This window comes from Hetaerina americana, unplaced genomic scaffold, assembly GCF_022747635.1.
Source record: "Hetaerina americana unplaced genomic scaffold, ioHetAmer1.1.p SCAF_4, whole genome shotgun sequence".
Taxonomy (NCBI): Eukaryota; Metazoa; Arthropoda; class Insecta; order Odonata; family Calopterygidae; genus Hetaerina; species Hetaerina americana.
This window is the reverse complement of record NW_027286985.1, coordinates 1237229-1260806: the sequence shown is the minus strand read 5'-3', so window position 1 is coordinate 1260806 and position 23578 is coordinate 1237229. Positions and strand designations below refer to the sequence as shown.

The following is a 23578-nucleotide window of genomic DNA, read 5'->3' as shown; positions in this document are numbered from 1 at the left end:
TGGAAATGGCATTAAAAACTACGGAGTCTAAATATCCTGAAATATGCAATCACAAATAGTTAATCACAAAGTTAAAATATTCCAAACAGTCACTCTGTGGTAACTCATCAGTAGAGCCAATTATCAAAGTCCTAGATGATATTCCCTCCTAATTTGACCTCTTTTACCTAATATTCTCCCTTATATTAACATATATGTAGAGTACCTCATTGCCTCTAGGTATCTCCAGCATTCACTTGTCCTGGCTGCACTGTATTTCTTCAACAGCGATCTCTCCTTTCTACCAAGCCTAGAAATGCATTAGTTCTCGGCATAGGTCTGTTCAAAGGAACTGTCGGAGATGCTGCAACAGTAACTTTTAAAGGAATCATTGGCTAATGCACCAACTAATACCCCTCAAGGGCAGTTTGGGTCATAATCTGCTAATGTGTAGGTATGAAATGCCTATAAATATATTATTATTGATTATTGTTTACCAGTTGAAATAGATTTGGAATGGATACACTTTTAAGCCTTACCTAACATGATTTAACACCCTACACTAACATCACTTGAATATACGGGCTCTTCACTCCCATGTAATTGGTTCATATTTACTGAAACTTATTAATTGAAAATATCAGTGGTCAATTCAATCAACACACATCCCATTCAATTCTGAACATAATAATGAAAGAATAGAATCCTTTTTTCTCAGGAGAAAATGTATGAAAGTGCAAACACATAGAAAAAAATTATGTAGATCAAACTAGAAGTATTCAATATTTAATAAGGTGGTGACATAACTTTTTAAGAAGTGATTTTACACTACACATGAGAATATAGATGAATATGAAAAAAAACATAATTTAAGAAAAGGGCAAATATTATGAAAACCCCTGGATAAGTTCGAATTCGTTTGAAGAAATGGGAAACTATACATTACATTAAGTCATTGAGTTATGTTGGAGATGCCTGTTAAAATGTGGCATACATTCAAATATGTTTTCTGTAACCATTGCAATTCATTTGAACCTTCCAAGTTGTTCATTTTTAAGTTTGTTCCTTCACCTTAATTTGTAAAAGACACTGGAATGATTTGTTATGTAGTTCAAGCATTCTGCAATGTCAGAGTGCTTTCTATTTCTTATTTTTTACTGATCAGAAGGCCTGGATACTATTCCGGGTGATGCTTCTGGTACCTCTAGCTTCACCCAAACTGTGATCTTTCTAGGAAACCACAGGGAAAAGAACTGGCCACTCTATTCTGAGGCCTGAATTTCACATGTCATTGAGCTTGGGACAAGGTGAGCAAATAATAAATAGATTATGATGATGCTTTAAACCCTTAATAGGATTTACAAATATGTACACACAATTTCGCTGCATACATTCTCTATTACTTTTTGCCTGTGTAGCCAAATCATTCTCTTTAAGTGGATTATAACACAGACATATCAGACAAGCCAAATGTATTAGAATTATTTTATTACTGCACTACCTACAGTATTTAATATCAGCATGCAGCTCACTGATAATTATTTTAATGATAACACTTTGTGAATCAAGACAATTAACAACAGAAGAGGATCCAAAATGCCCACCAACTTTTCATTACTGCTGTCCTTGGAAGTCTTGTACATTTGTCAAAAAATACCTCTTGAATGTGAAAGGAACTTCCTCTTGGTACAAAAATACATAATGCATAATACTGACTGCTCCTGAGATAACATATATCATACGAAATAAATATCAGTAAAATTCATGAAGTAGGTGCAGGGAATTATTACCTCCTCAAGTAATGTGGTCAGAAACATGCACATGGAAAACTATGTGAAATATTAGGGTCTTTGTCAAAGCAAGAACTTTTCTTATACTATGAAAAAATACACAATTTTCAATTATAAACTTTGTGAAAACTTTAGTTTTTAAGATTTTTGCACCCACTTTAACTTTTTTACACATATTAATTTTAATGGACACACGAGTACTTTCAATGACAATGATGTTTGTTAACTTTCATTCAAAAACAAGTGAGACAGCTTTGCTACTGGTCAGAAACTGCCCTGATCCTCAATCAAGGCCCTGGAGTGAGCATTCACCTTGGTAACTTCCTTATGAATCACTCCAGCCAAAGCTGTTCATGGACACAATATTAAGTAAACACTGCGGTAGGTGATATAAAAATAGGAAAACAATCCGATGCACTGGAATTCCAAAACATTTGACCAAAGTGGCCATTCATCTTCTAAATTCCAATTCTTAAAAAAACATGCTTCCTTTTTCTGGATTTTTTGTCCTGAATATTTGGAACTTTATCAGATGATCATTTTTAAATATTCTATGAGGTGAGAGACTATCTCATTTTATAGGGGGGGGGGAGGAGAAAGGAAGGATGGAAAACATTGCATGTGACTAGGCAGGGATCAACAAGGATGAAATAGGCCGGGTCCAGCCAGTCCAAAATTCACTTGTTTCCTGACCTCCATTGCGTTGACTTCACGAACGTCTGCCACACTGCTGAACTCCCTTCGCCATCATTTGCTTAAATTTCCCTCGTATTTCAACCTTTTACCCACATCCTATAAGATTCCTCCACTATCTCTTTGTCATTTCCTTTCCTCCTATTTCCCTTCCTCTTACCTAACACTCTTGTCTTACTGTACGTAACCTTCACCAATGTCATTCATTTTATCCTCACCTCCTGAAAACATTTATTTGAGGGCTTCTGATGAATGCTCAAACAATTTATAGAGATGAATATGACACCACATATTTGTGCTCCATTTGGAACCAAAACAACCAGGGTATGCGAATCACAAGGACTATTATTATGATATTTGTTATAATCACTGTTTAACAAAGAAAAGTTACACTTATTTTGTTTTTTAATGCCCACCACTTGGTGATTATTGAGGCAACTTCTTTGGACCTGAGCACATGAAGACTTTTGTTTATTGCCAATAAATGTCTCACTATGAACAAAATGGGGTTAAAGGATTGACTCTCTCTATTGTTAAGCAACCACAGATTTAGTCGTGACTGCAGGCGACTAATTCTTCATCTGGGCTATGGGATTGTTTCCTTATGACATTCCCATGAAATGTTACAAAGGGCATAAATGAGTGGCAGTGTCCACCACCAAATGTACCCAGAATAGATTTCGCATGACCAATATGAGGTTGAGCAATCATTGCTATTAGAAACACACCCCAACCTCTTGGCAGCAGACCCGCCCAATCAGTTGTGAGAACACATAAAGGATCACTCTCAAAGACAATTCAAAATAATAATATTGTCACACATCATCACCATGCATGCCAAAGGTATCACCAAAGTTGGCTCTGTTATTGCCATGGCCAATGACGATGGCCAATGGCCAATGACAAAGACCACATGGCCTCATCAAGAATTCCTAATTCCTAACGACTTGAAAAATTCAGTCCTTTTCCCGATTTTTGAAGAAGTTGAGAAATTCTTGACTTTGTCTCAATATTCCAAGCTGAGTGTCCACCCTGGAGAAGTAAAAATCAGAATGAACTGCACGTAAACTGTAAATGAACCTAACTAAGATTGTTCATTATACAAACTGATAAATTTAACATGCCCATCACAACAAAAATTGACAAACATGGGATAATATGTGGTCTTGAAAATAATCTTCGATTCATGGATTAATATATTTCTGATGGTGACATATTTTTTATTCATTGAAATCCATTGTCTTTTGCCATTTTTTTATCCAAAAATTAATTTTTTTTAAACGATGAAACATTTAATCCATCCACAATTGATTCTTGAACCTAATTCGTCCGCAGTTCATTCTTGAGCTTGAGCACGATTTTCAACGAGGTACTTTTTCACATCTTGAAGTTCCTTCAGTTGGATTGAGTGGAGCAGCCACTTGAGGTGCACAGCCTTTGCTTCGGGAGACCAGTTCAGTGCATCCCGATGACTCCCCTAGACACGAGGAAAATAAATATGCTCTTAAATTAATGACATACAATGAATAATTATTCATTATACTGGGAGGTGAACAGTAGATGGACCCATTTAATAAGTATTAAGACTTAAACAAATTCTGTTAGTTTTAATTTATGCATATAAATAATTTCATTATTTTATGCGCTGAAATTATGGCTAATTAAGGAAAGATAAGCATTAATGTCAAATATCTTAGCAGTCAGGATACATCAGCATAGAATGTACACACAGTTTGGCATAGGAGTGCACTGTGATTCGTAAACATCAGTCATTGCACAACTATAAGACTCGGCCCACTGGGCCACTGGCCATGCCTAGGCAGTGGAAGAGGCCATCATCTCACAAAATTCTTCCAAAGTGAAATTAATAGAAACAGAACAGAAGAGTTACCAACCATTTAGAATAGGGACTTGGAATGATAGATTGATATTGAGAACTGGGAAATCATAAAATACAAAGGGAGAGATGGGGAGAGGAAATATAGATATTTTAGGGCTCTGCAAGGTGAGATGGCAGGGATTATCAGCAGCATAGTTATAAAGTAATATAATAATATAGCATATGGGAGGAGAGCCAGTGAGGTATGTCAATAGTATTGAACAAAAAGGTAGGAAGAAGCTTACCAACATAAAGCAAGTAAGGGATAGAACTAGATTAGTAGAAGTCAAAGCAGTACCAACAAACTTGACCATTATTCAGTGTGTACACCAATGGGTAGCCATAGGGAGGAATAAATAAACAGGCTATATGATCAAACAGGAAATAATTGATTGATATTTGATATTAATGGGAGATTGGAATATGATGGTGGGCAAAGGGAGAAAGGTTAGCAAGGTAGGAGACTACAGTTTAAGAACAAAGAATTAACAAGTGGGGAAAGGAAGAGGATACAGAATTTTAATGATACTGAACACTTGGTTTAAACACCACAATAGACATAGTTATATTCGTAAAATACCCAGGTATTCACAGAGACATCATTTAAGACTATATTATGAATAGCACAGGTTTAAAAACAGCTTAATCAATGCACACAGTTTCCTGGGAGCATATGCAGATTTATATTATAATACAACACTAATGAAGTACAATGTAAAATGATAAAGTATAGAACAGGGATGAGGGGATGGAATGTAGAAGCATTGACTAAAATGAAAAGATAGGAGAACTAGAGGGCAATGGAAAAATTAATGGAAGGATAGAGAAATGGGTGCAGTGGAATAAGGATGAGAACATGTCAAAATGGACATATGAAAACCTACAAATGAAACCATGAGGACAGTAAATTTGAAAGATTCGAGGAAACCAAGGATTACAAATGAGATAATCTCATGGAAATGTCATAAAATACAACTTCATGGAAATGCACTTTACAGGTACCTGTTGACCCCGACAAATAAAAAACATTGTGTATCAAATTCTGAATACTGAAAGAAGATATAGTAAACATAAGAATGAATGAAGATAGCCAAGTCATTTCAGTCTGATATTTTGAACTTTTTGAACTTCTTCTTCCCATTGATATCATGAACTCTTGGTTTTCAATTTTCTGCAGTTTGTCAAGCATTTGCTGACATTAATTACTGCCAGATTATTAATTTTTATAGTTTGAATGGCAAACACTAAGTCTTGGTATGAAGGTAAAGGAACCTTTTATCCTTTAATGTCCTTCTCATCATCATCTTCATCCAGGCGTCAATCAAAAACCTCACCAACTGTGGGTACCTCTGTTGCCACAACACAAGACTTTAATACGACAAACTCTGGGAATGAACAATTTGCCTGAAAAAGATTCCAGTCATTGCCTTCAGTATCATCATCACAAGTAACTTCAACAATAATTTCTTCATCATAATCAACACAAAATCCTGCCTTCCTTAAGCAATTACATATATATTGCAGAATATTTAACTTGCTTACGTAGTGTAAGGCATCCAGTACACTCAATTTGATTGCCATTATATCACTACCACTATCATGCTGAGATAATTTCCGTACAATCTTTGATCATGCACTTTTTTTAAATTTGTATTAATCTGAAAACAGCACTTTGGAATTTACATCAGACTTGTTACAACGGTATGTATAACTATAGATACAATTACAGACAACCAAGCCGTAGGAAGAGGATAAACCATCTAGATGGTAATCAAACCCATGACCTCTGGGTTGGCAGGTGAGGATGTTATCCTATTAACTCAGCTTTAATGAGTGAATACCTAAACCAGTGGTTGGAGCTCGCTTAACAGTTCGCAGGAAAAAATTAACAGTACATTTGATGGGAAATCTGGACACTGATCAATAAATAGCAGAATGTGAGACCCCATTTAAGCATCCACAGCTGATCCTCAAATATTTTTGAGACTATTCAAGCTTTGGATATTGCTATGTGCATGTAAATAGTGAACAATGTTTTCACATATTTAAAGCACCTGGGACTCTTTGGTTTACCAACCACTGGTGATTGAAGTTTCTCACTTCCTTCTGCTTTTGTGATTAATAGGATAGTAAAAGACCCTGTCTCATCTGTACTGTAAACATATTTTGGGCTGTAGCCTTCAAGAAGTTTATTCAATGCTGACACCTTCCACCAAGTTGTGGTCTTGACGTAAACATTTATGCTTTCACCATACACATCCTTGGGCACAAGATTGTGCCTATTTTTAATGCTATTCAACCAACAATTAGACGTTATGAAAACCTTGATTCCCAATCTTGTGGGAATGTGCAATGCTTTTTCTTAATGCTGATTCCATTCATGGGGATATTTGAAGATCTAGTACTTAAAAACCACTCTTTCAGTAACACTAACTTTTCATGCTTCGAATTCTTTTAATATTTTCTCTTTTTAGACAAATGTGCAATGCTTTTCCTCTCATGATGATGCCATTCACGGGGATATCTGAAGATATACTAGCACTTAAAAACTGCTCTTTCAGTAATCATTCCAATTTTTCATATTTGGAATTATTGCCATATTTTTTCTCTTTAGATAAATGCCCGCACTGGTGTGCAGTGCTTGTTTTAGATTCAAATCACAATATTCCACCATTGCATTTAGTGTCGAGGCTGGCAATCAAAGACGTTTCAACACCAATATGGGTTCCATCAAAAGAATCAACTCGTTCCAAAATTTTTATTTTATCCGAATGGAAAATTTTCTATTTTCTCCTTATCTTTCCATTGTCAAGCAGGCTACAGTTCCTGAGTAATTGAGGAAAAATAAACATATGAGAATTTGAGATACCTCATCATTTGACTTAGGAATGAAAGTTAGCGAAGAATTCATAAAATCAGGTTAATAGATGGTCAAGCTTTAGTTTGCCAGTCATCCAAGAGGTTACCATCATTGCTAGGTACATTATAAAATCAGGGTAAGAGGTATGGGATGAACATTAATGTAAACAAAACAAAGGTTATGCAATTTTCCAGAAACAGAAAAGCTAAATTAAGTGTTAAAATAGGAGTTCATAAACTAGAGCAAGTGGAGCAATTCACCTATCTTGGAAGTGTTCTGGACCAATATATCACAGCAATTTGGATATGAGAAGAAGAAGAATTGCATTAGACAAAAAAGCTTTCAGAAGGAGGAATGAAATGATGACAGAGACATTGGGTAAGGATGCCAAGAAAAGATTGGGGAAAATTTGTGATATGGAGTGTGGTTTTGTACAGTAGTAGTAGTTAAAATTAGAGTGCACCAACAGCTAAGGTCATATTTTGTACCACTGTTATATTGTTTATAAAATCAAACAACTTTTAAATAAATTAATACATAGATAAAGAAGTAGAGACTCAAAACAAATAGCCTAATATCATGTCACCAGGATATTTTGCTAGATAAGCCAGTTGCCCTCAAAAAGTTTAAAACTCGGCTTAATGAGTCAGTCATCCCCTAATATGGATCTAAAATCTCCCCTTGGTTTTAGCCTTTTGCATGCCATCCGGTATTTGTCACAATCCTTCAGAATTGTGATTCACTGCCAGGTGTAGGTCACAATCATTGCAGCAAGGTTGTAGTTTCTCTTCCCTGAAGAGGTGTGAGTGGGTCGGGGCACAATGACCCATCCTCAAGCATGTGACCACAGCCTCTTTTCTCTTGACTTTTCCTGACCAATGAGGGACACACCAAAGCCATGACTTTATCCCTTGATGTTTACTATTGCTGATAAGGATTGGTTTATCATTAGGATTGGGAGGGAGTTGTTATTGCCTTTTATTTCTCGCACCGCTATCTTGATCACAACTAGTTCCACTTTGTAAACACTGCACAGGCTAACGACCTTTGCCCTCAGCACTTCGAGGTTGGATCAGAAAATTGCACAAGCACATGGTGATTCGGACTTTGATCCATCCAAATCCACAGGAATGAAGTGAAGAGTGAAATCCAACGAAGGCTCTAAACATTTCCGGGTACTCAGCCAGTGGTGTACGATTTTGGGTTTGCACGTGAAAGTCTTTGCATCAGGCTGTGGGGTTACTCAAGGTGGAGATTTAGGGTTGCAAACAGGATTTACTTTATGCAAGGTAAAATTGAGTTAGTGGATGAGACCATTAAAACATACGAGAAGGGGCCAAGGGGCCCTTATCTGCCTGTAAAATAAGTCCATAATCTCTGGCTTAAGAAGAGTATTAAAACATGGATGGTTGGTTACGAATAAAACTTTATAAGCATACTTGCCCATAAGAAAGTTCCTGCTGGTTGCAAATGTTGGTTCCCCTGCATCAGCATATATATATATATACTTTAAACTGGGTTGGTCCTGAATGCTTCAAGGGCCTCTTGAAGCCCAGCACCGAGGACCACCATCGAAGGTCTCAAAATAGGGCTCTCTCTCTGAAGAGTATGAGCCATAGTCTATTTCATAGTACACCAAAGTATGGTAGAGTAAAAGTATGGTTAAACAATCTGCTCTCTATGCAGTGTGGCTTGAGGAAATTAGAATATTGTAGATTCGATGGCACTTGTAATAATACCTGGCCATGCTCCGGCCAGTGTAGTCTGTGATCTAAAATCATTCCGATAAACAGACTTTAAAAAGTCAGAGGCATTAAACACATTTGGTTTTCTATGTAAAGAAATACAATCCATCATTTGGCGCCCATTCTCCCAATTTATTCCAAGGAACCTAGACGTGCTAACAAGTCGGGATGACCAGCAGAAAATAGCAAGGTCATCGACAAAGAGTGATCTCATCACTGGTTCATTGATGAAATCCATCACTTCGTTGACGGAAGTTGCAAATACAGTTATGCTCAATACAGAGCCTTTGGGTTCTCTTGCACATAAGATTGGTATAAATGTTTACCTATTCTAACTTAAAAACACGGAGGTTAAAAATATTTTGACAATAAAAGGCAACATTGCCCCTGAAACCCCACTTGTTCAACCTATTTAAAATTTTGTCTCTCCACACTTAATCATAAGCATTCACCAGGTCACATAGAATGGCAACAATGTGTTGGTGCTACAGAAAGACTTCCTGGATAAAATTGTCGGTGCGTACCACATAATCAGCCCTGGATCTATCTTGCTGAAAACTACATTGGCTGTCAGAAAGAAGGTGTCACCTCTCCAAGCACCAAATGATTCACCATTCTTGTCACCACCTTGCACAGGTAGCTGGCTTAGGAGATGGGACGGCAGACGCTCATGTCATTCTTGTCCTTACCCAGCTTTGGTATTGGGATGACCACAGACTTCTACCAGGAGTCACGGAAGTCATTCTCCAGGCAAAGCTGGTTGACGGTATTGAGGACCTCCACTAATACTTATTACTATAATGTAAAAATACCCAAGGAAGCTACATACCTTGGACTTCTTTGAGTAAACGATGTGTGTAGCTAACTCAGAATCATTTTCGTCAAGAGCAATACCTCCATATCTATGAATAGTTAAGAATCTTTCTTTTGTGTTTGCAAGTGATGTGTACCATGCATATTAAAATTATAACATAAGTAGAGCATTCAAAAGAAAATTCATACAGTCATGAGGGCCATGGTAATTACTTTTGGGTGGATTAATATGGTTTTTATGTTTCAAAAAATTATTACAACACCGTCTTTTGCTAAACCTGAAACACAAAAGGTGGCATTTAATTACACCCAAGTGTACTCCGAATAATGCACTCAATTACTTTAAATCATAAGAGAAGTAGCACGTAGGCATTTTGACTTCTTTTCATATGCAAAAGTTAACATAAATAATATCAAATTCAGGTGAGGTTGAGTTTTTGCCCTTTCGTGTTTATAAACGAATCTTATGATATAATGCGGAGTGCATAATGTATGAGAAATAGAGCAGTACAGTTTCTTATTAAAAGGATACGCCACAAAATGCCGCTCTAAATCCTGATTTTCATTTTCTTCCGCAGGAATGACCAGCTTGATGCCTTTGAATATGTTAGGAAGAGGCTGAAAATTTGATTTGAAAAAATGTTAGCAAGAAATTAACCCAAACTCTTATTCACATAATATTCCATCAGTAACTAAAAAAAACAATGAAGACATACCAAAAAGTTCCTTTAAAACCTTCTTTAGCATTAACATTGTAAACAAAAATTACCTTTTTTGGTCCAGAAATTTTCCTTCCCTTTTGCTCTTCTTTAACTGGCATGAGTTCAACAACTGAATCCTGTAAACAATCATAAAAAGAAAAGTGGAAAGAATTAATGGAATCCAAGAAGACAAATTCAGGAGAAATAACAGGCAAGTGAACACATTATCAACACCAGACAATCACATTTTGGATGAAGACAATTCATTTTATTAGCTAACTGGGCAACAAATACATAGGTTGAGTTTATGTTTTTAAGCATTGGTTACGACCATCCTCCACATGAGCATAGTATGTGAACATACATTAATAATGCTTTAATATTTCTCCATACTCCAAACAGGAGACCACTTCCATTCATTCAGAAAAAATCTAAAACAAAACAAAAGTAATTTAACTGAAAATCTGAAGAAACATTCAGATTCAGTACAAAAAATACCAAAATGACTCCTGCAGCCTAATGTTCAAAGTGGAAAAATTGTATTAAATGAAAATTATTATGAGATAATTAACTCAAAGAAAACATAATTACATCCTTCTATGCAAACTGGTTGAAGATACACACGTATATCTTCAATGACTTGCGATGGCAAAAGCAAGGTATTTCTCAAGATTTGGTCATGGATTCCCCACTATTTCTTTAACTAATTAATCAAAATATTGATTTCGATTATCATATCATAAATGAAATAACATCCTATCCATATCATAAATTAAATAACATACATATTACTAGTTCTGTAAATCTGATTGCGAGAAAGAGAGTGCATTCGAAATTGGTTGAGATTATTTCAAGGTACATGCCCTAACAGAGAATGGAGTTCCACTGAAATCACAAAAATTAACATATTAAAGAAGAAACAGTGAAAAATCCTGAAAGGAATGTCGGAAGCAAGATTAAAGAATATGATCATGCAAAAATGAAAGAGTTATTTATCAAAATATGGGAACATTGCCAGTTGATACGTGATATAAATTTTTATTATCATTATTATTATTAGGTAATCTACCGATTAAGGTAGGTTTTTGGATGGACATAATTACTAATTAAATAATTTGTGACCCCTGGCAAAACACAACATCCTACTCTACATCAGGTCCATCTTCAGCTCTGAGTACTTCCTTCCTCCCTTCATCCTGTCCAACATCCCTATCCTGTTCCTTCCCTTTCCTCTTTTGCCCAACATTCTCTCCTCAATTACAGTCTTCAACATCCCGCTGCCGGTCAATACCCCCTTCATCCACTTTTCCTGCCTCCATAGGATTTCTCCCAACAAACCCCTCTCTTCGCCCACCATACCAAGTACTTCCTCATTTGTTTTCTTCTCTGTCCATTTCACCTTCTCCATTCTTCACCACAAACACATTTCAAAAGCCTCCAGTCTACGTCTATCCTCCTGATTCAATGACCACGTTTCCGCGCCGTACATAGCTATGCTCCATATCAAAGTTTTTACGAGTCTTTTCTTAACATCCTTACTCAATGTCCCCGTCATCAACTCCCTCCTCCTTGTGAAAGCCCCTTTGCCTAGCGCAATTCTTCTCCTTATGTCCCTACTACTTTGACCGTGTTGGTCCAAAACACTACCGAGATAGGTAAACTGTTCTACCTGCTCTAGTTCTTGCCCTCCTACCTTAATGCTAAGCTTAGCTTTTTTCTTTCTAGAAAATCGCATAACCTTTGTTTTATTAATATTGATTCTCATCCCATATCTGTCGCCCTGAATTTCTAATTCACTCAGAAATGCTTGCAACCCCTTAGCTGATTGACAAACTAAAGCTTGATCATCAGCAAACCTAACTGATTTTACGAATTCCCCGCCCACTTTCATTCCGACCTCCAGTTCTTCCCATGCCTCTTTAATTATTTCCTCTGCATACAGGTTGAACAGCAACGGTGATAATGGGCAGCCCTGCCTTACACCTCTTCCTAACCCTGCCCATCCGGACTCCCCGTTTCCCACTCGCACCTGAGCAGTCTGAGACATGTACAGGTTGCGGATTAGCCTCCTTTCCCTCCAATCTATTCCTATTTTCTTTAATATACCCATTAGTTTTTCCCAATTCACTCTATCAAATGCTTTTAGAAATCTACGAAACACGCAAATACCTCCTGGTTGTATTCTATATTCCTCTCGACTAGTGTTCTCATTACTGCAATGGCATCACGCGTACTTCTCCACTTCCTAAACCCAAACTGATCATCCCCTAAGTAATCATTGCCCTACTCTCTATCCTTTTGTTTATGATCCTGAGAACAATTTTAGCTGCGTGGGATATCTGCGAGGGAACGTATTGTTCTGTAGTCCTCACATGGTGTAGCCTTTACCTTTGCCGGAATAGGAACTAAAACTGATCCCACAAAGTCTTCCGGCCAGATTCCTTCCTCATAAATACTACAAATCAGCCCATATAGCTTCTTCCTCCTACATTTTCCTAAACATTTCAATAGTTCTGCAGGAATGTTATCCACCCCCACGGCCTTATTTAGCTTCATCTCCCTTAATGCCCTTTCTATCTCATTGTCTAGTATGCCTGGACCTAAGCTGTCTTCCTCTACGTCATATTCTTTTTCAGTGTCTAACTTTGTTGGTCTAAGTTCTTTACGATACAGTTCTTCTATATACTCCTTCCATCTCTTTTGCATCTTTCCTGAGTCAACTATTACCTTGCCCGCCTTATCTCTTACTGTTAGTATAGATCTCCCTTTCTTACTTCCCGATAAAGATTTAACTTTGCTGTACAGCGCACCGTTTTCACCCTTCCTATGCAGACTTTCCATATCCTTGCACTGCGTCTTCCACCATGCTTTTGTTGCTTTATTTGTTACCCGCCTGAATTTATTTTTTAATTCTTTCTACTTAATTTTGCCTAATTCTGTATTTAGATTCTTCCATTTTCGCCGCTCATCCATCTTTGTAATCATCTCATCCGTGATCCATGGTTTCCTAGTCCTTTTAGCGTTAACGGTTCCAATAGGGTCTTTTGTGGCTTTGGACAACCCTTTCTCAATACTTTCCCATTTTTCTTCGATAGTACTTAGCTCTTTACCATCCCCCATGATTTCCTCTACCCCCTGTTTGTATTCCTTCCTTTTCAAACCATTTAATGCTTCTACATTCCATTTTCTAACTCACCGCCCCTGCCTTATCTTTTTCAAACGGACGCTACATTTTATAACAACTAAATTGTGGTCAGAGTCCGCATCTGCTCCCGGGAAGCTGTGCAAATTTATCACACTGTTCCTAAACCTGTGTCTAACCAGGATATAATCTAGCTGATACCTTTCTGAGTCACCTGGCATTTTCCATGTAAACCTGCATCTTTTGTGGTGTCTAAACCAGGTGTTGGTGATGACTAACCTCTGTCTCTTGCAGAACTCAACTTCTTCCTCCCCGCGGTCATTCCTCGTGCCTAAACCGTAGTCCCCGACCTCATCACAATCTCTTCCTTTGCCTTCCGTCGCATTTCAATCCCCCATCACTATCAAATGTTTCCCTGTAGGAACACACGAGTTATGTCCTCTAACTGATGGTATATCCTATCGACCTCTTCTTTCTTATGGTTGCTCGGTGGCATGTATACCTGAATAATAACTAAGTTCGTAGGTTCTGCTTTTATCTCTATTATTAGTAATAATCTATCCGTTACCTGCTCTATGTTGACTACGCTTCTTCCTACCTCTTCATTTAATACTATGGCAACCCCTCGCTGGCTCTCGTCCCCGCCGCAGTATATTATTCTGTGCTGGTCACTCCAGTAATCCCCGCTATCTTTCCATCTCACCTCGCATAGACCTAAAATATATATATTTCCCCTTTCCATCTCTCGCTTAACATTCTCCAATTTCCCTGCCCTCATCATTGTCCTAACATTCCACGTTCCTATTCTGACTAATTTGGTCTTCTTCTCCTGCGTCTTCTGTCCTGCTTCTGCTGGTTTTCCCTTGCAAGGATTTTGTGGCATGACGACCGCGGAAACCTTGCCTCCCCCGCTGCCGGGCACGACACACGGCCGATTGGACCGAGCCCCGTAGTTGCCAGGTCTCAAAATCTCTGGATTGTCCATCATATAAATCTCACTGGGGTCAGATGCCATTGCAGCCGCCTCACTGAGGAACAGACGCTGCGTGGACTACCTTTCGTCTGGCTCCTAACCTTCGACCTATCTTGCATGGGTGACCCTACCAGGAGCAATTATTATTACTCCCGCCAGCGCAGCTCTAGGGGTCATCGGAACGCACAAGCCCTTCCACCACGTCAAGGTTGTAGTCCGGGGAGGGGTGATATAAATATGTTATTCAATTGGAACCTATGCCAATGATAAATACAAAAGAATTAACACCGAGGGAAATTATTTCTTTCAAAATGAATAAATGATACACAATCACAGTAGAAGAAAATTGTAGGCAACTTCACATTTACTTTTTAATGAATTACTAAAAGATTTAAGGCAATTAAATTCAATAAATGAAGACAAATAATTGAACCCAATCCATTGAGATAGCACCTAGATACATCATTTCAATCTGTTTTACTAACTTGGATTACAGCTCATGCGCTGCAATGCACATGAGAATTTCTTTAGTCTAAGCCAAATGAAATTGTTTTACAATGCAGCAATGTTACTTTTTGTCATTATATCTTACAATTTGCGTGGATGTTTCCCAATATTTATGAACTGCCCTTTCATTAATTTGGCTTTGGGTTTTTATTGTTTTTTGACTAAATTGTTTCAGGTGCAGGGGTGAGACCATTCAAACAACATTACAAGTTATATTTACAAGCATTTTAAAATTTAAAGTATGTATTTATATTTCAATAAATTATGCATGTAATTCTAACTAGCTGTAACAATACCTTTCACTCCACAGTTTCCAGATGAAAAATGTTTGAACTAACATTATTTGAGAAACATGTGATAACACAGGGCTTCCAATTTGGATTTATATCTCTACTAGACAGCATGGAAACACGGTCATTGAAGCAAGGTGATAGGCGTAATTTGGAGGTTTTTGAAAAGTGAGTTTGGAGAAGAATGGAGAGGGTGATGCAGACAGAAAGGAAAACAAATGAGGAAGTGCTGGGTATGGTGGGGGAAGAGAGGGGATTGCCAGGCAAATTTCTAAGGAGACAGGAGAAATGGATGCAAAGCATATTGATTGACAGAGGGATGTTGAAGACTGTGATGGAGGTGAGAATGTTAGACAAACAAGGAAGGGGCAGAAATAGGATAGGGATGTTGAAGGGAGTGAAGGAAGTATATGGAGATTAAGAGGGGCTAGTTGTAGAGTAGGATGTTGGGTTGTGTCTTGTAAGGAGAAACAAGATATTTATTTAGTAGCAGTGTCCATCCAGAACCTACCTCAAATGGTAGATTACCTCACACACAATCTTTACTAGAGCTTAAAGTGATACCATATCTCATACAATGATTTCAAATGAGAGAAGCAAATACACAAATCTTAAAAGAGGCTACAATACAAAAATCTACAAACAAATCATAAAATACTTACTTCTTCTTGTTCCTTTATCCTTTCCTTTTTGGAAATCTTATATTTTGAATCTTCAGGTGATACAGTGTCAGATGCCACAGCAGTGTGATCACGTTTGGACTTGGATTTTTTTGACTTACACTCTTCTTCCCCCTCTTGGCTATCCTGTGAATGATTTGAAAGTCACAATTTAGGGACACATAATAGTGCTGAGAGAAATTAACAAGGGATGATAAAAATAAACTTTGACCCTAAAATCACTAGCATCTCATGTAATTCCAAATAATTCATGAGTCATTAAGGTGAAGGCAAAACTAACGAAGTCCACAATGAATACCTGATCGTTGCACTTTTCCACTTGATAAATTTTTTATTTTATGACTGGGTTTCGATGTATTACATCATCATCAGGTATCAAACTGAAGTTGTGTGCCATCTTATATACATTTACGATTCCGGAAGGAGGGGAGAGGATGTGGTAGGAAACGAGGGGTAGGAAGGGGAAGAGGGGGGGGGGAGACAAGGGAGACGTTTACAAGGAATAGTGGAAAAAGTGTTTGACCTCGTTATAAACAGTACACATAGTCTTAGGGTGCAAAGTGGTCCTCTTGGGTGAATGGCAGCAGTCACCCATAACCCAATCGGCAGCCGGCACGACACCAGTAGGTGGGCCGAGGGTTGCAGGCCAAAGGGATTAGGCCCTTCTGGAAGGGTGGCGGTGGAATACCCCACACTTAACTCACACACTGTGGGGGGGGGGGGGGGGGAAGCACTCAAGGACCAACGAAAGTTGATGGAAAGGAGGGGGGAGGACGGAGGAGGAAGTGAGCTGCATGTCTTTGAGGAGGGGGGTTTTCTTCTTTCCTCAATGGACAATTTCCAGTTGTTCCAACGTATCTCATTTTTTGCATTTATTCGACACATGGAGCTCATGTGGACACTTCCTCCTCCCCCCCAAAGTTGGTGCCGCAAGCGCTCTCGGATGAACAAAAGGAAACTCGCTCGTGGATCTACTAAGAGATTCTCGACCATGTGAAGAGTGAGGACTCAAAGTTTTTATAGACAATGCCCTAGCAGACTTTTTCCTCTTCCCCCGCCTCGAATCCGTATTGGAAGGACATCACCACCTCATGGTAAAAGCATGACAACAGATTGTAATGAGGGAGCCAAACAGCATTCCGGGCGCTGCCTTCCAGAAGGCGTACGAGGCTTGGAAAACCTGCTGGCCGGGGTATGTGGATGCATAAGGGAGTTGATTCAAAGACTTGAGTGAATGCATCAATTCAGGTGGTAAATTTATTTAAATTGATGCGATTCTAATGCTTTTGAAACAGACCTTGCACACCTGCTTGGAAGACAACGAATGAATGCCTAACTCCATCCCAGTTTGTATATCAATCTAAAAAATCCATAACTTAGGCCACAGACTGCATTGTGAGAAAATCACTTTCGGCCACATCTGAGTCCTAAACGTGAGTTTATTAAATTGGGGGGGGGGGATAAGGAAATAGCCAGAATGGCCCTGAGCCCCTATTGCACATTCGCACTCATGGCTCATCCCAATCATCACGTTCCCACATCAATGAAAACATAGAAACAGAAGGCTGTTACTTCATTTCCAAATATTGGAATGCACTTCTACATTAAATATTTTTTTATAATCATCACCTAAGTTATTTTTTAGTTGTGATCCTGTGGCAGAACACTGATGGTGGTGTTGTAATGTCCTCACCTGCCTACCCAGAGGTCGCGGGTTTGATTCCTAGGTGCCTAGGTGGTTTTTCCTCCACCTAGGGCTTCGGTGTATGTACTTGGGTGTATTTGCATCATTATTCAACGTCCAAAGTGCTATTTTAGGACTAATGCAAAATATATAAGAACATGACTAAAACAATTCATACTCTGCTAAGATATGAGTTCAAAAGAACATAGAAATGGCAGAAGAAAGGATTTTTGATTACTGACAATTGGAAAGATGATGAAAACTTGGCAAAGACAGGAAGAGGAACTACAAAAAGCTGATCATCATGATCCACCGTTTAACCGCTATCCCTATGTCAAAATTCAATGTAAATATGGAACTTAATGTAATTAAAACGTTAGCAGTAAACAATGGTTATTCAGAAGATCTAACAAATAAACTTTACCGGAATAAACTTCCAAAAATAGCCTTAAGCCACATTTACAACCCCGAACATTTAAAAGATCCCACTGCCAAATGGCGGAGAATACTATATCTTGGGACTATTTCTCAAAAAGTAATTAAAAGTTGTCCTAAGGAAAAAATTAAATGTGCCTTTTACAGTGGTTCATGCCTTAAGAACCTGATCTCTCACATTGAAGACAAAGTCCCCAAAAACGAGAGGAGTGGAGTGTATGAGTTAAAGTGCTCAGATTGCAGCACAAAGTATAATGGGCAAACAGGGCGGAAATTTAAAGAAAGGATTAAAGAACACCAAACATGTGTAAAAAATAAGAACATAACATCCCTCTTTGCAAAGCACCTCATCGAAAGTGACCACAAAAGTGACTTTGTGACAAAAAATATTCATTTTGAAGAAAAAGGTCAAAGGCTCGATGCTTTGGAGCAGTTAGAAATTTTGAAATGTGTCCGTTGGAAAGATGATCTTGCCAATGAAATTTTGTATCCCTCCCACTCCCCACTCCTAGACCTACCACTCTTCTAAATCAAAAATGTAATTCTCTTTTCTTCCCAGCTACATTGTAACCTTTTTACCCCTCCAACCTCCCTCTCTGACCAACCCCCCCCCCCTCCTATGATCAGAAGGTATATATAGCCAGCGTGCTTCTATGAGGACCACCTGATGATGACGTTCAACGTCGAAACCTGGGTCGTGTTTTTTAAATAAAGTGAGTGGAATTACAAAGTCAATTATTTCATTACATTTCAATATGTTATGCAAATTCCACAAAGTTACGCCTGAGACAACAAATTTTACAATAAATCTCATTCCAGAGGGGAGAGTAAGATCAGGATCCTAATTCTCAACATACAGTGTCTATATAATAAGTTACAAGACCTTGAAGCCTTAACTTTAATGGACAAACCGGACGTAATCTGCCTTTGTGAGCATTGGATGAATGTACTGGATGTCACAATTCCAGGATATGTGATAGGGGACTGTTATTGTCGAAAAGTGAAACGCCATGGTGGAATGGTGATCTATGTAAAAAACACTTTTGTGCATGAAAAACCGAAGATAAATCTGCAGTCCTTGAACACTGAACTTGAATGTTCAGTGGTAAAACTCACTGTCAATGAGTAAATTCATATTATATTTGCACTTTATCGATCTCCAGTAGGATCCTTTAGGGAATTCGTTGATAAATTGGACAATTTGCTCTGTAATATGACAACTTATTCTAAATTGACTGGCTAATAGAATTCCTTGGAGGTAATAATCTGCTATCCCCAAAACAATTTGGTTTCAGAAAAGGGAAGTCAACAGAGCAGGCAATTTTCAATGCAGTTGACACCATCATACAACAAATTAACTCCAAGCAGAAAGTAATGGGTGTATTCTTTGACTTGTCCAGAGCATTTGATATGGTTGAGCATGATAAACTCTTGTTCAAATGTGACCAAATGGGTATTAGAGGCAAAGCACAGCAATGTTTGGGAACATACCTCAAAAATCGGCCACAAAGGGTAGCTGTCCAGAAGAATGGGAATACCTTCCTCTCTTTACCATTAGGTGTTGAAAAAGGTGTTCCTCAAAGGTCAGTGTTGGTTCCAACTTTATTTCTCATTTATATAAATGACCTACCCAAAAAATTATGTGTAAATCCTCTTGGTAACTGTGTCTTATTTGCAGATGATGTGAGCTTTGTGCTGTGTCAGAAATCCTTTCAAGATTTGATGACTCTAGGTAAAACCATTATTCAAGACATGGGCATGTGGTGCTATGGGAATAACCTTATTCTCAATGAAACAAAAACTCAGGCCATGATTTTCTCTGCAAAAACCTGCCATTCTGATAAAAGTACTTCTCAGCCTATGTCATATAGCTGTAAAATTATTAATGAGTATACATTTTTGGGAATATATTTTGATAAATACCTGAAATGGGACCTGCACATCACAAATCTAAGTAAAAAATCAAATTCCATGTACTGAAACATAACAATTACAATACAATAACTGGACAATTCTGAAACATACTGTTAGTATGGATGTTTTAAAAACACTCTACTATGGTCTATTTTATTCTCTTGTATCATTAGGTATCATAATCTGGGGAAGTGGGTCATCAACTAAGTTAAATAAAATATTTATTATTCAAAAGAAATTGCTTAGGCCCATGTGCAATAAACCCTATAGAGCCCACTGCAGACCTCTCTTTCAAAGCCTTGGCATCTTAATAGTCCCTAGTGTTTTTATTTATAATTCGATAATTTTGTTAAAAAAGAACATGCATCTATTCCCATCAAATAATGGCACACACATGCCTCTGGGACTAGGACAAGAAAGCATCCGTGAGTAGTGTCTGCTAGCATGACAATGATGTCCAAGGGACCTCGTTCTCAGTGCATCAACATATTCAACGGGCTTCCCATTAGTTTAAAAAATGAGACTTCACTCTCTATTTTTTAAAATAAGTTATTTATGTACTTAAATGAAAAATGCTTTTACAGTGTGAACGACTACTTCAATTTTGGGTAATTCTGAATTTTATATTGTGTAAATTCTTAATTATGTGTGTAGGTGTAATTTTATTCTATTTTTCTTTTCTCTGGCTAGTAATCCAGTTACTGTACCTCTTGACGTACCCTATACCATTACATAATTATATGATATTCAGTACCATACTATGTACTTGTCAATTGGGGAAATAAAATTATTATTATTACTATCACCAAAATGTTGGCACAGTAAGCAAAACAATGCAATTTTCATATCACGGCCATACAACCATCATTGGTGAATGCATAGGTTGTGGTTATGTGAATTCTTCTCAGGTCTTACACCGGGTCAAAGTCTCCATAGCTGCCGACGTTTCGATTCCCAACTCGGTCATCATCATCAGAAGCCCTCATGACGATGACAGAGTCGGGAATCGAAACGTCAGCAGCTATGGAGACATTGACCCGGTGTAAGACCTGAGAAGAATTCACTCAACTCATATGCCGGGAAAGCACCAGATCTTTCAGGTTGTGGTTATATCGAGTAATGATATTCGATTTTCTCAAAGGTGAAAATTGAATCAAATCTAAATTTGGTCGAGGTTGTCCTTTGCCTTTAATTTCACTTCAGTGCAACAACTCTTCCCTAGAACGCCTGCAATTTTGTACCCTCATCCAAACCACATGCCTCCCTATGACTGCTTGTCATGCCAACCTCCCCTCCCACCCCAACTTAATACCACCCTTCATACCTAATATCATTAAGATGGACACCATGTTTTTCTTTGACTGAATGGGTCATGGACACTGTGCAAACTTACAGCCCAATTTCTTGTACAACCATCATTTTGTCTCCCTCCACGTCCCTTCTTGACAAACTCCATTCGAAGAGGACTCACTCCACGTAATTCCCAGGCTACATTCCCACATGATATGCTACTCTTTGAGTATTTAGTAATTCAAAACCTTTTAATTGGACATATCGAAAGAGAAAAGTTTTATTGCTTGCTCCATAAGGCTTGAAATTTTACAGCAACCAAAAAGAGGTGATCCTTCTGAAAATAAACGGCAGCACTGAAGCTAAGTAGAACTTGAGGATGAGCCACTGATATTTAGACCAAAAATGTATTGGATAAGAATGAATCATTATTATCACTGGGCTTACAATCCGAGGATTGATTTGCAGCAGCTATTCCATCCACATCACAGTTGCTGCCACCTCATAGATCCTTGCACAGACATTTTCCATCACTAGTAGTTCTTGTAGTTTATCCTTGGATTCTGTAATTCATGGGTAACGATACAATTATATTGTTTTACTATTACACCAGTGTACTTACTTTATGCTTACTATGCTTCTTCTTTTCTTTACTCTTCTCATTTGGTAACTCTTCCTCTGATTCGGAATCCTTTCTTTTTTTTCTAGAAACCTGCTCAGCTGAATGAGATTTATCTTCACGATTCTCCTACAAAAAACCAAGGCACACCCACAAAATAAAAACGCAAAACAGAAAAGGACACTCACAATTTGGTGGCCCAACCACCTTTTTTAACAAATGGGTTAAGAGTCTTCATCATTTCGCCTGAGACAATACTTACATCCACTTTCATGAGAATTTTAAGAATAGTGGGCAAGTGGAAGGATACACAGATTCCAAGTGGGAAAAAGTTTTGTTGAACAGGAATCAAACATTTGACTTGCTGGGCCGATGTGTCCAGTGTCCACCACCTAATCTCAACCTAATACTATGAAGACTTCAGCAAAGAAATGCAAACAATGCTGAACTTAGCTTGGTTCCTCATGCTTCAAACACTTTAGTACCCATAAATGAATCATGAGAATGAAAATAATCTCACACAACCTCAGAGAGGAAAAGTCTGCAAAGGTTTATTTGAATTGCCTGTATTAGTCATTCAATGTTTAACGGTAAGGTCTCATTGAAGAGGCCATCATTGATCATGCAGTTTCTGCTCTTTGAATACATGATTGAATTTAAAAAATTGTACTTCAGGAATATGGTAGGTGAACCATTCCAGTAGCAAATTCAACTAAACACTTTTCATGGGGTGTGATATTTTAGCGTACTTTGCAGTCAGGTAGATAGTGACTAACCATCACTATTTCTTTTACAAATGCTTAGCTGCATTCTCACTGCTTAAACAACTTCATGCCAATCAGTGACCATTATTTAATGGAACAAGCGAATCACAATTAAGATTGGTTGCACTGTTTATTTAGAAATGCCCTGGATAAGAGAAGATAAAAACCCTTTTGAAAAGTTATGATTTATAACTGCGAGACATTGAAGGATTTGGTACCAATAACCTTGTGTTTTTCATGAGCAGTAATCACTCAGTCCTCTACAAATGGGCCTACCTTATGCTTGCTGTGCTTGCTCTTCTTTTCTTTATTAATCTTGCTTTTCTCCTCTTCTTCTGAATCACTCTCTTTTCTTTGCTTGCTTGGAATGTCGCCTTCTGAATCGGATTTCTCTTCATGATCTTTCTGGAAATCACAGCACACATAAATAAAATTAAAATTCAGAAATTATTCGCCAAGTGTGGTATTTAAGAATATACAGGCTAATTTCAATCACAGATTTCTATTCTGCGAAACTTGAATGCTCATCAGCATAAAATTTGTATTTCATACCATACATACACTCACTGTTTGACCCAGTGACCCAAGTAGCAAATTCACCTAAACACTTTTCATGGGATGTGATATTTTAGCATACTTTGCAGTCTAAAGGAGACTAAATGAAGAGAAATTTAATATGCTATTTTCAATCTGAGGAATGTTAGGGTATTAAAATGTACCAAAAATCCCAAGTATGCAAAAGATAACATGCTGGCCAAATGGTTTTTTTTGAAACTTGTAGCTAAGTACATATTTCTACTTTTTCAAAATTTGGAATTCA

The 23578-nt window shown here is 37.8% G+C and overlaps 1 protein-coding gene across 3 annotated transcripts in view; it reads right to left on the bottom strand.

Moving 5' to 3' along the window:
* Nucleotides 1-1468: 1468 nt before the first annotated feature.
* DNAlig3 (DNA ligase 3) overlaps nucleotides 1469-23578 on the bottom strand; it is a 202975-nt gene continuing 180865 nt past the window's right edge. For all 3 annotated transcript variants that reach the window (XM_071589614.1, XM_071589613.1, XM_071589615.1), the window contains 7 exons: nucleotides 23035-23163; nucleotides 21998-22123; nucleotides 16035-16178; nucleotides 10529-10597; nucleotides 10292-10377; nucleotides 9776-9848; nucleotides 1469-3939 (listed from right to left, as the gene is read on the bottom strand). In XM_071589614.1, the coding sequence (XP_071445715.1) occupies nucleotides 3799-3939; nucleotides 9776-9848; nucleotides 10292-10377; nucleotides 10529-10597; nucleotides 16035-16178; nucleotides 21998-22123; nucleotides 23035-23163 (768 nt within the window). In that variant the 3' untranslated portion in view covers nucleotides 1469-3798. The remainder of the gene's footprint in view (nucleotides 3940-9775; nucleotides 9849-10291; nucleotides 10378-10528; nucleotides 10598-16034; nucleotides 16179-21997; nucleotides 22124-23034; nucleotides 23164-23578) is intronic.